Below are 17,589 nucleotides of genomic sequence, written 5' to 3'. Positions count from 1 at the left end.
AAAAGTGGCTAGAAGCCTCCTCTGAAAATCCTTCTCACCGGATCCTTCGATGAAACCACCAGTTTGTAGGTGACATAAAGCCCATGGTAGAATTTCAATTTTAGGATTCTTACATTTGATTTTAAACAGTTATTATTGTTGCATTTAGGATTTAAGCTTATTTTCTTTGACATTTGAGGCTGGAACCATAGCATGTATGAAGTGGCTCAGGGGGTACAGAATAGCAGTTGACATAGATTTTGAAGTCGCATTGCAAGCAAAGGCCTCACTACAGTGCCTAGGCAGATTTCAAATTCTGATTCACTCCCTGGAAATAGCCTATAACCAATCGATTCAAAAGGGCCTAAAGGGGTTTCTGTGGAGACTAATCTAGTATTTATAGGTCCTCATAGACGTTTTTTTTTTCTTGCAAAAAATCCTAAGCGCCCTGGGATGTTAAAGGCTTTTTATGACAATTATTTTTTGGACAAGATTATGACAATTATTGATTGTCCAAAAGAGTAGGTCCAAGGAGCTTTGGACCTTCGGAGAAGTTAATATGACATCAACCTTAGCTGTGTGTTATATTTGTTTATGGTTTACTGGTTCACTTATTTTGCAAATTTGTAGGGTTGCAAACCAAGATCGACTTCATATTATTAGAGAGAGAGAGAGAGAGAGAGAGAGAGAGAAGGGGGGGGGGGCTGTGGCAGGCATTTGTGTTTCCTCTAGGCGATAGAACATTACATACTCCTTAACTGCTTCAGCCAAAGCTTAGACACAAAGCTGACGTGTGTGTGTGTGTGTGTGTGTGTGTGTGGAAGTCATGAATCTCAAAGTGACCTTGCATGGGTGAAGCAAAAAATCACCATGGCCATTGCTACCGCAGCTTCGACTTTGAACAATAAGAGGTGAGAATTAATGATAACACGAAGAGTTCAACCATATGGTCACATCTTCATTCTCTATTGGCAGAGGAAAACTTAGTCCATATAAGGAATCCCAAAAGGCCAATAGAAAGGTGCTTACATGCAATACTAATATTCCCACATTTCTATCACATACCGTTTCTCTTTGAGGATCCTTATTAGCTTCTCACATCCAAGAACACAAGCTTCAGGCAGCCAGAGAGAATGCCAAGGACCCCTTTGGCTGTGATGCTTATAAAACTATCTCAATGTGCTTGAGCTCGGGCATTGTGGCTTCGATTAGTGTGGGTTTCATCCTCCTAGCTAACCAAACCCATCAGATAATCTCTACATCTGTGGGTTCTTTGCTTATTTAGAACTGAAGTAGAAAAACACTGATTAACTGATGGGGAGAAGGAAAATCTCTCTGTGCAAGTTCAAAGCAGTAACAAAAAGCACTTGTAACCTTCTTGTTTTTCATTTTAAGTATTGCACCATGGTTCTCGTGGCCGTGTTGTTCCTTTCAATGAGACAGAGTTTTGTTTTTGATCGCGGAATGCTCACACTAAGCAGTAACAAAATCACTCTTTTGATTTCTTTTTGTCTGAGAAATCAAAAAGAAACTTGGGATAACAGAGTTCTATGTTAAAATAAGGCAAATATAGGGGAATGATAGTAATAACCTTATCATATCAATCCCGAACAAAGGCCCAAAGTCTTAAGAAAAACTAAAATCTCTTGATTCAGACCCCAACATCACACAATTACACTTGCCCTTCACCACACCCCACCCCCCAAAAAAAATCACTCTTACAAAACTCAGCACCATCACCCACATTCACCCTTCGTACCTCTCTGCTCTTGTCCCAAACCCCCTTCTGTGCTCTCTTGCTTAGAGCTATCACCAGCCTGGTGCTCAAGTCAACTTTAAAATCCGATTAATCCGAAAAATACATGTAGGCAAAATCTATATGCAACTCCAGCCCAGGGCATCTCTCATTGAGGAACTTCTCATCAAGTAAAACATCTGAGCTGCATGTCAAATCCAAGAATACGAGTTTCCTGCAGCCAGAGAGAATGTCAAGGACCCCTTCAGTTGTGATGCACAAGTAATCTATCTCAAGGTGCTTGAGCTCAGGCATTGTGGTTGCAATGGCATGAGCTTCATCGTCGTCATGGCAGACCCAACCAAAATAGTGCATGTTCCTTCTCAAGCCCGAGAGCAATCTACAGTTACTACCAAATGCTTCCAGAGCACGAGGCCCAATGTTATCACAAAAACTCAGGTCCAAGAAAGTGATGGCACACATTCTCCCTGCAACCTGTTCCACTATTGTATCACTTATTTTGCTATAAGGCATCTGCAAGGTCTGAAGGGAACCAGCACTTGCAAAACCAACACAATGATAAGATCCAGATCACCAAATCCAAGGATTACAAATAAGAACATGAAAAAGATGGGAATTGGACCAATAGGTTCGAACTAAACCTGTTAGGAATTGTGAAAAGTGTGCATTAGGATAGTTTCTACTTACTGGTTTGCGATGAAGGAGAATATGGCATCGTTGGGTAGACCAAAGACGCAGAGCTTCTGAGGAGAACCAGAGCTTCTGATCAGCATTTGAAGCATTCGATCCAGCAGCTCAGGCTGGCAGTGGTGGGAGTAGCTCCATTTCTCAATTTTGATCTCTTGCCAACTATAAGGCCCCATCACTGCTTTTCTCCATGATTTGCATATCCTTGGAATCACAGTTAATTTCTCCTTAAGAGATAATTTGGTAAATATTAACCCGAGTGCATCTGGGATTAGTTCATCCCAACACCGGATATCGCCTCCCTCCATCGAATCTTACGTCAAACCTTGCAACAGACACAGAATATGAATAAATAAATAAATAAACCAACATGCAAGAAACTGAAGGAAGGAAAAAGTGTCTCCTTTGTTCAAAATTTTAATATCCCACAACTGGAAATCCCGACTCATCAATACCAGAAACAGAGTATGAGGAAGATCCATCATCATATCTTCAGAACCCATATTTAAAAATGAACAAAGAACTACCATTTACAGAAGAAAAAGAAGGTGATCCATGTAAAAGAAGAACAATAGAAGCACAGAAGGACCCAGTCTTCAACTAAATTTACCAAACACCAGTCAAAGGCCCAGAAGACATGAAAGATCAAGAAATACGCAGAACATAAACAGAGAAGGAATTACAAAATCCCCCAACATCACATTCAGTGGTTTGTACAAGAGAAAGGAAGCTGCTTTGAGCTTTGAAGGGGAAAAATCTTCTCCTCTCAATAATAACAATCCCCCGACCAAGATAATGTGTATAATGTAAAATACCTCTTCAGTGAGCCTTTCAATCACTAAAACCTGCCAAGACCACTTGTATAGTAGGCTATGTTATCTATGCACCTCAAAAGCAGACTGCAAACATTTCTACCACTTAAAATTGTGATTAAATTGTCCTACACACGAGGTACACCAATTTCAGCTAAGTAGAGGACTCTAGGTCTATGGCTCATGTGGAATGAGTTCCAGTGTAACTCCATTTACAAAGTCTAAAGAAGTTTCAACATCCATACCCTTGCTTGGAAATGTATCCACTACTCAGAACATTGCAAGAGATCAATCCTGATCTAACCTCCACAGGTATCATCCCCGGCTCTAGTTTCAACAAATTCTGTGGAATCCAAGCTCGTTTTTCTCTGTAATTCTATTTACTTTTCATGAAAATCAACCACCTTCTGTTCATTCTTTAAGGAATATGAATCTAAGAACTTTAGAAGGTTTTCCAAATAAAGGTGATAAATGTAGACTCCACCACACCTCCAAAAGCTCCTCCACTCGAACTGAAGTAACTATGCAGAACAAGGGCCTAAACTAGCCACAACCAGGTCCACCATATGGCTGAGCCAAAATTAACAATTTCCCAGGCACTAGCGTTTCCTGACATTCAAATTCCTTTGTGGTTTTCTGATAATGGGAAACCAATATCAACTATGTCCGTGACTGACCCACTGAATTTCTCTATGTCCTAACAGGCCAAGAACATCATGATTAAAGAAACAAGAGTAAAATGCTGCAGATACTGATCTGCCTCAGGATTTATTGAATTCCTCTCCATGATACTTCAAGAGTTTCTAGCAAGTAATGGGGTTTCAACAAAACCATATCATCTAGTGCATATGAGAATCATAAAATATGAAACCTAATGGTACAGATGAATATAAGTCCCACGTTCAGCTTAGAGCCTTAAGAAAGTACGCGCTCCAACAAGATTTATTACAACAACAGAAATCACTTATTCTAAATCCTAGAAACCACTATCTCAACTCAATATCATGATTCTATCACCAGAATGCAGCACTCAATGTATCATAATCAACATGTCCAAAATATCTATGAATGTATAATGGGTAAAAAATAAATTAAGAGGTACTTTCTAGATGAGTGGTGCCCAACTGCCCATGCCCAAAAGATGTTGCTGGCGTATCCTTTTGTTACCATGCCATCCATGGTACCTATATTAAGATTGACTACCAACACTCCCGTACTGTTAATCTCGTTATGAGTATAGATAACACAACTGACTAGTCAACATTCTTCTTGATAGAGAATAATGAACCCACCAATGCGCAACAATTCTGACATTTGTTAAGTTTGTCTCGAATTCTTGACCCATTTTGAAGAATGACCCACTTTGACATATTTTGGTGGTGACCCGAATGAGAAGTTTTCTGAGATCTGTGATGGAAGTAGAGGGGTTGGGCCGATAGGTTGCGACCTGATGGATCGACCCGTGACTTGGAAGAGTATATAATGTACTATCATCTTGTTGAGCAAGTTATTGTAATTTGGAGTTTTTCGAGCTAGGGTTTCAGGGCGAGTTTTCTCGCCGTTGCTTTGGTGTAATCTCTCTCCTACATAGTAAAACATCTTCTTCTTCGCCTAAGGACGTAGCACATCACACCGGTGTGTGAACCTTGTTAAATTTTTGTATTGTGCAGATTTATCTTGATTTATTTTTCGTATTTGATGGTGTTTGCTCTAACAGCATTCAATAATGAAAAAATTGTTAGTAACTTGGGTAGAACTCCTCCTCAAAAGCTAGCAGTTAGGAAGAGGGTGCCCAAATACCTATAAGTCCCGAACTACTTCCTTGACTCTGATATGACTTGTTAGAGACTTGGTATAACTCATCCTCAAAAGCTAGCTGTTAAGGAGAAGGTGCCCTCCCCACATCGGGATACTCACTTCGGTGGGATATTAATTCTGCCTTCCCGTCAACCCCAACAAGAACAAGGTCTGACCCTAACATTAGACAATAATGTCTTTTTTCTTTTCTTCCCCCCCCCCCACCCCCCTCTTTTTTTTTTTTTTTTTTTTTTGAGTAGAGAGTATCTGCTGGAAAATTAGTCTGGACTGGTTATACAAAATGAGAAACGTGAATAGACACCAAACTGGGTCCAAAAACACAACACATATTGTCACTGCTACTAATGAAAACGTATGACAATCTGCAAAGATGGCTAACAAGGAGAGAGGGGGAAAAAAACGAGAAAAACAACAGTTTTTCCCCCTTTTGGAAGAGGGTGTGTTGAAGTGTTTTAGGGAATAATAACAGTTAATCAACTTACAACTGTGTACAAAATGATCAGTATTTGGACAGCTTTTTGATAATTCACAGTTGCCTTTCTTTTGGATTTAAACTGGTCCAGATAGAACAAAAAGAACATGAGAGGAATCTGCAGAGAAGAAAGAGAAAGAAAGATTATGCATAAAACCGAGGATGATATATATAGTCTCTCCGTTTTCTTTGATCTGCAAGGGCAAAGGCTCACCTGTTTATCCACCTGAGATGGAGGGGAGAAAGGAAGGAGGGAGTGAGACAACATATCTGCAAGTCCATCTGCTTCTCGTACATAAAACAGAAGTACGATGGATGCGTGGTGGAGGGGATATGGGATACCCGTTGTGGTTCTTCTTTTAAGAGTTCATACTTGTAGGGGTGTCAATCGGTCGGGTCAGGCCGGTCTCGATCGGGCCTAATCGGGCCTGACAGTGTGAAATCTTTGCGTTGTAAATACCCGTTTACTTAAACAGGCCTAGATTTGGGAGGCATATTTTTGTTTGTAATCGGGCCCATTGATGTCAGACTTTAAACATGCCTTAAACGAGCTATGAACCTATTTTATTCTAAACGGGCTCTAAACGTGCCTACCCTACAATCATTTTTTAAAGGGATTAAACTATTGACTTTAAAACTACAAGAGGATAACATTTATTATTCGGGAACCAAGGGAATCATGTCTTTAACAATTGAACAATTGATAGCAATTGAATGTCCCATTTAGCAATATTCAAGGGAATCATGTCTTTAAAATGTAATCTAAATTGCAAGAATTACATTATTTTTAACAAGGGTAATTTAAAGTATCACCCACTGGAGAATGCCACAATTATAAGAACACCCTCTCTGTTTCACCAAATTAGACTAAGACCCCATACCTTACTATTAAGGAATGTAATGAAATGGCATTTTTGCCCTTATGGATAAAACACTGGTAGGTTACCAATTTTCATTATCCCAAAAATACCCCATCTTTATCATTTTATCATTTCATTCTCCTTTCTCTTTCTCTCCTCTCCTTTTCTCCATACCTACGATTTGAGATAACGTCGGCATTAGCAGAGTAAGCAAAGAAAGGGTAAGCATTCACCATGAGGTACGAACCCGTCTGCTGGAGAAAATCCAGCATGGGCTTTATCACGGTCTCAATTAACTTTGGTTTGAAGTCTTAAAAACAAGATCTCGATTGTGTTTCCTCTCCTTGAATTTGTCTCCCTCTACAGGGGTTTTCTCCTTAATCTCTGTGTGGGTTCAAAGATTATTACCAAAGAGGAAGGGGAACCGCCGGAGTGAGGTTTTCAGATCAGTGAACTGTAACTCTGCTATTATCTCTCCATTTTCTCTGGTTTTTGTACTTTGGGGTTCATGAAGGTTGAGGGAAGATGTTTAAGTCTAAGATGAGATGGGTTGGCTCTCGTTGGACTTGTTCTCTCTATTTTCTCTTTATATACTCATTTTTTCCTTACTTTATATATTGGGAAGAACATTTCTGTGTATTGGGCTTCAATCAGAATCTTCAAATGGCGACCCATCTTTGAGATTGCAGATCTTAGCAGAACTGTAATGTGTTCAAAAACCCACCAAAATTTCATCTTTTCCCCCCCTTTTTTTAATCCTTCCAGTTCATTATATTTTAAATTCTGATAGTTTTTTGGTGGGGCGTGACCTTCTTTCTAGTCTTTTTTTCTCCTTGGAAGAAAATTTTACTTGAGCTAAGATGAGAACCTTCATGGCCGAATTCGAGTTTTAGCTTAAAATTTCAGTTGTGTATTCGTATGTTACCTTATGAACGCAGAAAACATGTGACAATTCCTTGTCTGATCACTTAAAGGAGCTTGTTGTTAGGTTTCCATTTTTGAACTAACCAAATTTCTGTAACAAAAGAAAGGCTTAATTTTGCCCAAGATGGTGTTTTTATGTTTTGATTTCACATTCTCTTCTCACCTTTTTGTTGGTGTTAATTATTTCTGTTTTCTGTTATGCAGAGTTCAATGTATAGAAAATTAAATTCTCTCTCTCTACTCTGTTTCTGTGTTTTTCTCTCCGGTCTTCCCCACCTCACACTCACTCTCCCCACTTCCTCTCCATTATCCTCTAAGACTCTCCACTCTTCTTCTTCTTCCTTCTCTCTCTCTCTCTCTCTCTCTCTCTCTCTCTCTCTCTCTCTCTCTCTCTCTCTCTCTCATGCTCTGTTTCTACTTCTTTCAGAAACAAAGCATGGAGTGGCTCACCATTCCTTCCTTCCTCTTACTTCCTGCTTCCTGCGGGTCGTCATTCGTCACTGAAGCCTCTACCGCTACTCTGAACGATTGCTGGTGGTCCAACAATTAGGATTTGAGTGAAAAAAATATTAACTTATTGCAAGGGTATTTTTGGTACTCATATTTCATAAAGGTGTTTCATTAAGGTGTTTTGGTATTTAAAATAAAATATAGTCACTAACATCAGCAAATAAGGTATATTTTTTAACGGTGACTGACAGTAGGGGCTCTGAGTCTAATTTGGTGAAACATAGGGGGTGTTCTTATAATTGTGGCATTCTCCAGGGGGTGGTGCTATAAATTACTCTGTTAACAATTGAATGTCTCATTTAGAATGTGGATATCTTAGTCCTATCTATTCTTTACTCATATTTTGTAGTATTAGTGGTAAAATATGTATAAGCATTTTTTAAGATGGTCGGGTCGGTCAGGCTAAATGAGTCGGTTCTAGCGGGCTTCTTAAGTGAATTGAGTTGGTCGGGTGCCCGAGGGGCTATTGGCATGCACCGTGAATGCCCATTTAATAAACGTGTCTTTGAGCCTTAAGTGAGCGGGCTAGGTCGGGCCTACCGGTGCAGGCTCGGGATTGACACCGCTAGTTCATACTATTGTACATGATAATGTACTGCGAATTTATGCACCTACAACCTGAAATTTCTTCAACTAAGAGCATAAAAATTTTTATTTTCAGTTCGATTTTATTTTCTTATTATTTCCCTATGTCCAAAACAAAGTTTTCCTTCACCCATGAAAAGCCAAAAACACATATAAAAGTAGAGAACATAAGATCATCACCGAGGTGTTCATGATCATCACCAGAGAAAACATTAACCCACTATGAAGTATTGCAAAATCTAAAATTCCAACATTCTAAAATTTTGGGGAAGGAAAAAAAGAACGGAATAAGAGAAACTGGAGTTTGGTATAATTGGGTATTGTAGAAGGGTGTGGCAATCATGGTTTAAAGTATTGGTATTGTATTGGATGTATTGATCGTATTGTATTGGTATTGGTTGAGACCGATATTTAATACATAATCGATTCGAATTGATTATATGTATCATTTCAAGGGTAAAACAATTCAAAAATATACTCTTTTTTTTTTTCAAAAAACAAGAGCGAAAGTGACCAACATGCCTCCTACGTCAGTGGGGGCAATGAGAGCTTTTATAGAAACATAACTAAGGGCAGGATTTCTCTCCTTTATTAGGGCTGAGGAAATCATTTTGCCTTTTCTATGTTGGAAGGCAGGGGCCACACTCCTTTTCAAGCTTCATTTTTTTATTTATTTAAAGTATGCATATGCCTAGGGATGAAATCCCATGGCTGTGTGGTTTTTTTTTTCTTTCAAAGGAAACAAACAAACAGAGTTATAAGCTATTACATAGCATAACCGACCTTCAAATATATTGTTTTTTCAGTACTACCTCTATGGCTAATACTTTTAGATCCCCCATATAGCTATTACTAGTTGTTATACAAAATTTGGGGTAATAAGTGTGTCTGTCTAGTTCTATGCAAATTGAAATTAGAGTTTTTGACCATATATTAAGCAAAATATCTTGTTTGTTTCCAGTAACCTTCCGATTTCTATAGCATCGCTCCAGACATGATCTATCTTCATACGCTCCCTCCTTGCCTTTGACATTCCTTGAATCAGCCCTAAAGCCTTCACCTCACCATCCTCTCTTGTCAAACAGTAATTTGCTTCCAATAAGGGATTTCACTTTGATTGTGGACTGTTGAAACTAATAAGAAGTTTGTCCTCTTTATTTTTGGCTGCTTAGCTTACCTGGCTGACCTTAAATCACTATAATAGGGGCAAAGATGTTGAAGCTGCCAGAGTATAGGAGAAAGTGAAGGAGTAGAAGCAACTTAGTAATTTTGAATTGACTAAGGAAAAAAAAAAAGTATTTTCAAAAATAAATTTAGGGTAAAAGATGTGAATGGGAAATAGGATCCTATACAAGCTTATGGCTCCTGCGTTCAAACACAGATATGTACGAAAATATGAACTTACCACTTAGGAAAGATAAAAATCCAATCCTTATTGATGCTTCTAAAAATACTATCATTGGTGCCTAGGCTGATGTAGAGGTGTCAATTCCAGGCACGCATCGGTAGGCCAAACCAAGCCTGACATGTTTATGGTCCAATCTAGACTGGCACAAGCTCGATATATTTATAAACAGGTAGTACACGGTGCAACCATGTTGCCTGATGGGCGCCCGACCAACCCGACATATTTACAAGTCCGACTTGAACCGACTCCTTTAATCCCGATCTAGCCCAGCCCTTTTAATACTACTTGTATTTTTTATTATTTTTTTAATACTATTTGTATTTAATGCTATGGCTATGTGATATGTACAGTTGAAATGGTGGTAATTGTTATTTGAACATTCATCTTTTTTAATCATAGTTTAATTGGTTTGAACTTGTTAAACTTGGATTGTGTAGGCATAGTTTAATTGATTTGAGTTTCGTGGGTTAAAGAACGAGTACCTTAGTAACTTAATTGTTTTGTCCATCTTTGGCTTAATCCATTTTAATTATGGGATCTTTCTTTGCTATTTTATTGGTATTTCTCTCCAAGCACATTTAAGAGACCAATTTTAAAGAGGACCCATTTAAAGCCTGTTTAAAGTTAAATAGATCTATAGCCCAGTTACGCCCGATTAAGGCCCGTTTATGGCAATCTGATTAAAACTCGAGACCGATCAGCCTGATTATCAACCATACCATGCCAGCGCTAATTAAGCCCATTTAGTTAAACGGACGTTCACGGTGCAACCTAGAAATTGGCTGAGCCCGACTAGGCCTGACCCAGACCGGCCCAGCCGAACACTTGACACCCCTAAGCTGATGCAGGACTGAGAAAATATAGGCCAAAAAACTCTCCCCATATGTATGTAAATATAAGGCAAATACAGGAAAATGATATATTGTAATTACATTCAATGATTAACCTTTATCATAAAAATCCCCATCTACCAAAGGCCCAATGCGCACTCAATGATAATTCCCCTTCTAAAGCTGTGCTCCCATTTTTCTAACCCCTACTTAAACAAAATAAATGGTTCCGCCTATAGGCCTATGGGCCTTTTTATCCATTTTACAAAAAAAGACGCTCACCAAAAACACCGCAAGCTTATATAAGGTGGATAACATGTGCATATGGTTCAAGTGCAAAAGCAGCTAAACAGAGAAATCACTACTGGAAAGTCTCCCTCAAGTTTTAAAAACAAGGATTTGATCAGATCACACGAATCAACAAATCCTGAGTGGAATCAGCCATGACCTATTTCAATTCATTACGCTCCGGTTCGAGCTTAAGGTAGATCAAGCAATATGGGGAGATCCAAATAGTAGTGACAACACTTAAAATTTCATCCAAAAAAGACCACATCAGAAATGATTTAAGCTAAAATCTCTGATTCAAAACCCAACATCACACTCTAACCTATTCAAAAATCTAAAATCACCATTACAAAACTACTCATAGTCACGGAGATGAGTTACCATTTCCATCTTAGAGCTCTCTCATTTAGAGCTATCACCAGCAGAGGCAACCCTAGTCATCAATGTAGTCAAAACCCATGTACTACCTCCAACCCAGGAAATCTCTCTTTGAGATATTTCCCATCAAGTTCCACAACCCAGTGGCCTCTAAAATCCAAGAATACGAGTTTCTGGCAGCCAAAGAGAATGTCCAGAATCCCTTGTGTTGTGATAGGCATGTGCTATCTCAAGGTGTTTGAGCTCGGGCATTGTGGTTGCAATGGCATGGGGTTCATCTTCCCGGGGTAAAGTATGCGAGTCCATGTTCCTTTTCAAGACCGAAAGCAATCTACAGTTCCTGCCAAATGCTTCTAGAGCACGGGCTCCAATGTTAAACACAGTAGCTCAGGTCCAAGAAAGTGATGGCACACACCCTCCCCGCAACCTCTTCCACTATTGAACCACTTATTCTGCTGTGCGGTATCTCCAAGGTCTGAAGGGAACCGGCACTTGCAAAAACAACAACAATGATTAAACCCAGATCACCAAACCCATGAAAAACAAATAAGAACACAAAAAAACTGAAATTGGACAACTGGGTTCAAACTAAAACCATTCAAAAATTGTGAAAAAATTGGCATTAGAAGAGTTTCTGCTTACTAGTTTGCGATGACAGAGAATATCGCATCATTGGATACAGAGGCATAGAGTTTCCGTAAGGAACCAGAACTTCTGGTGATTAGCATTTGAAGTAATTGATCCCGGCGGCAGCGCCATTCCTTATTGTCGACGATCCCTTTCCATACCATCTGGGTAAGAAGCCACGGGTTCCACTCATCAATGTGGATCTCCTGCCAACAGTTAGGTTCCATCACTGCTTTTCTCCATGATTTGCAAATCCTTGGAATCACAATTAGTTTCTCGTCAAGAGATAATTTGGTGAATATTAATCCGAGCTTTTCAGGGAATAACTCGTCCCAGATCCGAATCTGGCTTCCCTCCATCTTATCTTCAAGAAATGTGTTTTTGAGAGGAAAATGATATGGGTTCAAAGAAAGAAAAGAAAAACAGAGGAATCTGCAGAAAGTAAACAGAAAGAAAGAATATGGATTATACATACCAAAAAATATGGATTATACATACCCGAGGAGAGTAATAGTCTCTGTTTTCCTGGTGACTGCTGAGATGAAGGGGGAGAGGAAGAGAGAGAGGGAAAGCAGCTACAACTCCCAGCTTTGCTCACAGAAACAAAAAACAACCTAAAAGAAAAGCCAAAAGGGAAAAAGCAGAAGGCTCTTCCACTTCATCTTCCACTTCCTCCTAATATAATTGAGTTGAATAGTCCCTCTATTCATTGCTTCTTCTTTCGCCTTGATCTGATACACCTCTCCTATTTATATGGGTTATATGGTCAAGACTGGTGGGAAAAGAACGATGGAAAACCAGGAAATTTGATGGGGAATTGCCAAACTGGTGACCTTTTAGAACCTGGGGCATTAACTGTATGTATTAATTTCACAGTTCTATCTCCTCAAATTCCAAAGTTCCCTCTTCAAGTCAACCTCTTGGAAATGGTATAGAAATATTGAATGAAACAAGAAGAAGAGAAGAAGTTTCAACTCCCCATGCTCTGATTCAGTTAGACAGAGAAAGCAGAGGAGGCAGCATTGAACAAAACGTAATTAATACAATGTTTTGCCATGCATTGAACATCAAAGGTGAAACGTAAACGCTTTTATATTTAAAATCTGCTCATGTTCATTTAAGAAGGAAATGGATGAGACCGCAATCTTTTGGAGGAAGAAGAAAATCCCTTCTCCCTCTCAAGTTTAGAGGGATGAGCTGAATGAATAATTGAGTAAGAAGAATCTTCAGCTGCCTCTCCCCAAGATATATGTTTGTTCGTTGTTATTTGATGTCTTTAGGGACATAAGAATACAGATATGCAGGTATGATTGCCTGAATCTTCGGCATTTTTGCATGCCTGAATCTTCACCATTGACGAATTTTAATGCTAGAGTAAGTGCTAGGATTTGAATCACACAGGAGTATTGAGTCATTACTCTCATTCATTTCCCTTGTTCTTTGGATAGATCCTATGTCAAATTTTAAATCCATCTCAACTGTATAACACACTTGTGCCACTGTTTCTCTAATGATCCAAGTTCTTAAGCCAGCACTGAGTTTTTTAATAACTCTCAAATATTTATATTGACACAAAGCATATTCGGTGATGTGGATGACATGTTCACTTGGTTCGAGTTCTAAACAGAGAAATAACCACCTGGTACCAAGAACTCTCTATACTCGTTCTCCTCGTTGACCATGTAGGCCTCTATATACAAATCATAATGCATTCCCTCTTATAGAGGAACCAAGTTAGTTTTTTCAGTTCATACCAGTAATTTACAACAAAATAATCTCTTATAATAGATAAAGAGCAAGGGATTGCCACGTTGCCCGCAGAGAATGGAATCCCCTAGCCAAGCCAATGGTAGTACGGTAGCTACTTCTCTTCTGTTCATTTCTTTTCCTTCCTTCCCTGACCCCTCTACAGATATTGAAGTCTGAAGATGAGCAGAACAGCAACTACCCTATCGATACTAATAAAGTTCAGTATTAACAAATCACTCTCTGATGGGGTGTGGGAGGTCATTCACCCAGAAGTTCCCTTAACTGTTCTGTTCTATAAAATCAAAACACTGCAGAGCGCAAATAAAAGAACATACATAAAATGATAAAATCCCCAAAAGGCAAAAAGCCCAAGAAAAGTTGCATATAATCTATTACTTATGCCAAGGTTGGCACCCATTAAAGAAGAGATTTAAGTTAAAAGTCTCTTGATTCAGATCCAATAGCCACTATTTCTAACCTCCTCAAATTCATAGAAAGGAGTTCCCATAATTTCGACCTTAGGGAATTTCTCATCAATGAACTGAGCATCAAGTTTCACATGCCAACAACCCCAAATATCTAAGTATTCGAGTTTTGGGCAGCCAGAGAGAATGCCAAGGACCCCTTTGGCTGTAAGGCGCATGTTGGTCAACTCAACGTGCTTGAGCTCAGGCATTGTTGTGGCAATGGCATGGGCTTCATCGTCCTGGCAGCCCTTGTACTGGACCACCTTTGATGGGGAGCATCACCCTTATCAAGGTCGAGAGAAATCTACAGTTACTACCAAATGCCTCCAGAGCACGGGCCCCAATCTCATAACAGTAGCTAACGTCCAAGTAAGTGATGGCAGACATTCTCCCTGCAACCTGTACTACTATTGAATCACTTATATCGCTTTCCTGTATCTCCAAGGTCTCAAGGGAACAACCACTTGCAAAACCAACAGCAATAATAAGACCCAAATCATCAAATCCAACCATAACAAATAAGAACATGAGAACGACTGAAATTGGATTAATGGGTTCAAACTAAGCCTGTTAAGGCATTTGGAGAGTTTCTACTAACTGGTCTGCGATGAAGGAGAATATAGCATCGCTATGTATACCAGGGACGCACATCTTCTGAGGAGAACCATTTCTTCCAAACAACATTTGAAGCATTTGATACAGAAGCGTCTAAGGGTTTTGGTCAGGGAACCAGTGCCACTCCTCAGTGTTGATCTCTTGCCAACAGTAAGGCGCCATCATTGCTTTTCTCCATGATTTGCAAGTCCTTGGAATCACAATTAAGTTCTCCTCAAGAGATAATTTGCTGAAGATTAAACCGAGAGCATCTGGGGCTAGCTCGTCCCAACACCAGCGGCCTTCCATCTAATCTTTCTTCAAACCTTGCAACAGACGCAGAATATGAATTAATTAATTAAAAAAAAAAAAAAAAACCACCCTCCAAGAAATTTAAGGAAAAGTGTCTTGTTTGTTAAAATTTGAAACATCCCAAAACGGCGTTGAAGACTAATCAAAATACCAGAAACAGAGAATAAGGAGCATTCATCATCATATCATCAAGAACGTGATCCATGTAAATCAAGAAAGAAGAACCTCTTACGAGACATTATCTCTAATTTCAATATTCTCTTGACATATAGGTCTGTTAGATGATGAGGTGACAAAGTTAATATATTTTATTAAGCAAAAGTGGGGTGACTCAGACAAGGAAATCTTTTATATTAATCTTTTGACCAAGGTGTTTCTTTTCTCAAGAAATCTGGTGAAAAATATTCTTAAAAAAGACAATGCTGACTAAACGGAGAGTAATGGTAGTTTGATTGAAAATTTGATAGTCAAATCTGTAGCAGATGTGACTTATGTTAAGGGAGCAGAGAATCTTGTAAATTCCGTTATTTCTTAACAAAGTTGAATCATAGTGAAAAGGTGATAGATCAAGTTGAATTAAACCACAGTGAGTAGATGACCTATCAAGTTGATAATATAGATGGTACATTTGGGGCCCGTTTGATAACGTTTTAAGAAACGTGTTTCTACCGTTTCTGTTTCTAGAAACAGTAAAAACGGAACAAAAAGCGTTTGATAAAACTATTTCGTTTCACTTATTTTTAGAAATAGAAATAAAATTTTTTACTTATTTATGATTCAAGAAACAACCCAGGTGCCGTTTCTGGAAACGACTTGTGATAATTCTTTCACTGGTTACCATCAACTTCTAAAAACATGACTTATCAAACACATTCAATTCCGTTTCTACTTCTATAAACGAAAATTTATATTTCTACCAGAAACGACAGAAACATTATCAAACGGGCCCTTGGATTTTTCTGAGGAAACATCAATCATATAAATAAGGTGGCCTTGAAATATTTAGAAACCTAACCCGTCCAATAGTGAAAAATTTTCTCCAAAAGAGTCATCGCATAAAAAGTGCTCGATATTTTCTTTGCTACCATGATTGGGCTATTTAACTCTTTCATATCATCTTTCTTTAATAGTTAAAACTTTTCTTTTTATATTAAAAGAGGTTAGTTTGAAGGTTTGTCTTGTTTGATTTAAAAAATCTTTCTTTTGCCAAAGAAGAAGGTTGTCGGAAGTGATTTAATCTGTATTTTTATATATATATATATATATATATATATATATTTTTGTTTTTTCTTATACATAAATTTAATTATCGGAAAAAAAAAAAAAAAACTCGTAAAAGAAGAACAGAAGCACGGAAAGACCGAGAGCCTCCAACCAGATGTACCAACCACCAATAAAAGCTCCAGAAAACATGATAGACCAAGAAATAGGCAGAACAGAAACAAGAAACAGAAAAGGCACTGCAAAATCCCCTTACTTTACATACAGTGATTTGTACAAAAGAAAGGAGGCTGCTTTTTCTGAGCTTCCAAGAGGGAAATGTAAAATCTTTCAATCTCAGTAATAACAAACCACTAAGCCAGATAAGAGAAGAGGGGAGAAGCAAATCATCCTGAACGATAATCTGGAAGAAAAAGGGTCACATACTAACATTCAAAACCCTAAACAACGCAAAAGCGCAGGCATTAAACTCAAAATGCTTTCAAGAGGAAAATGAAATGGGTCGATGATTGATTCTGCAGAAAAGAATCATAAACAAAGATGGATTATCATACCCAGGTGAATAAGCGTTTTTTCTCAAATCTTCAAAGGCAAAGGCTTACCGTTATACCGCCCGGAGACGAAGGGGAGGAAGAGAGGGAAAGAGAGAGGCAGGAGAAACAGGGACGTGTAGAGCTGCCATTGCGTTGTGATCAACAACAATAATGAATGACAGGACTAAGTTTTCCTTCCACCCAAAAAAGTCAACAGGAAAGCATGAGCAATGCCCAACAAGACAAATAGGGGAAATACGAAAAAACAAATCAGCTGGAAAGATTTTGTTGGGCTCAAGGAAAAGTACGATTGTACGGATTTTTCAAAAAATCAGATTAGAGGAAGATCAGAAGCGATGTGGGACTTGCCACTAATCAATGTAAGCTCGGGCAATTAATTGAGGTGGTATGATCATGTATGGAGATTTATGGATTCATAATTATTGATGAAGAAGTAAGAAAAGATATGTATTTAAATACCTCTTCACTGATTTAAGGTTTTATTAGTTGTACCAGATCTGGACCATTGTATTGGTATTAATACACGTGTCACCCCCTCAAGGTGGTATTTCACGGAATTGTACGAGATCGAAATTGCAGACGATTTCAACCCGAAGTTAGATTATAGTATAATTATAGATAGAGTTTCATAGAGAACAAAGACCTGAATTGTCAATCCTTTATAGGAAATGTTCCTGTGATGCTTTGATTTTTATGTTTTACCTATTTTGAATCTCATCTCGTTTTACTTATGTTGTTCTTTTATAAATTTTATTTTG

General features: G+C 38.5%; 1 protein-coding gene and 2 pseudogenes across 1 annotated transcript; all 3 read right to left on the bottom strand.

Annotated features, from left to right (window-relative positions):
- Positions 1-1,511: 1,511 nt before the first annotated feature.
- Positions 1,512-5,858, bottom strand: LOC122067570 (F-box protein FBW2-like). Its single transcript, XM_042631402.1, has 4 exons — positions 5,739-5,858; positions 5,535-5,642; positions 2,423-2,747; positions 1,512-2,273 (listed from the first exon to the last, which is right to left on the bottom strand). The coding sequence occupies exons 3-4, from the start codon at positions 2,728-2,730 to the stop codon at positions 1,826-1,828; spliced, it is 756 nt and encodes a 251-aa protein (XP_042487336.1). The 5' UTR covers positions 2,731-2,747; positions 5,535-5,642; positions 5,739-5,858; the 3' UTR covers positions 1,512-1,825.
- Positions 5,859-11,075: 5,217 nt separating this feature from the next.
- Positions 11,076-12,651, bottom strand: LOC122067558 (annotated as a pseudogene).
- Positions 12,652-13,924: 1,273 nt separating this feature from the next.
- LOC122067550 lies at positions 13,925-17,193 on the bottom strand (annotated as a pseudogene).
- Positions 17,194-17,589: the final 396 nt, after the last annotated feature.

The sequence above is a fragment of the Macadamia integrifolia genome, chromosome 2 (assembly GCF_013358625.1).
Source record: "Macadamia integrifolia cultivar HAES 741 chromosome 2, SCU_Mint_v3, whole genome shotgun sequence".
In the NCBI taxonomy this organism is placed as follows: Eukaryota; Viridiplantae; Streptophyta; class Magnoliopsida; order Proteales; family Proteaceae; genus Macadamia; species Macadamia integrifolia.
Note: the sequence above shows the minus strand (reverse complement) of the source record. Positions and strands in the feature narration are given on the sequence as shown.

Coding starts and splice junctions, on each gene's coding strand:
- LOC122067570 (XM_042631402.1), bottom strand. CDS start 2,730: ATGGAGGGAGGCGATATCCGGTGTTGGGATGAACTAATCCCAGATGCA. Junction 2,274..2,422: donor TTCTCCTTCATCGCAAACCA/GTAAGTAGAAAC, acceptor TGGTTTTGCAAG/TGCTGGTTCCCTTCAGACCT.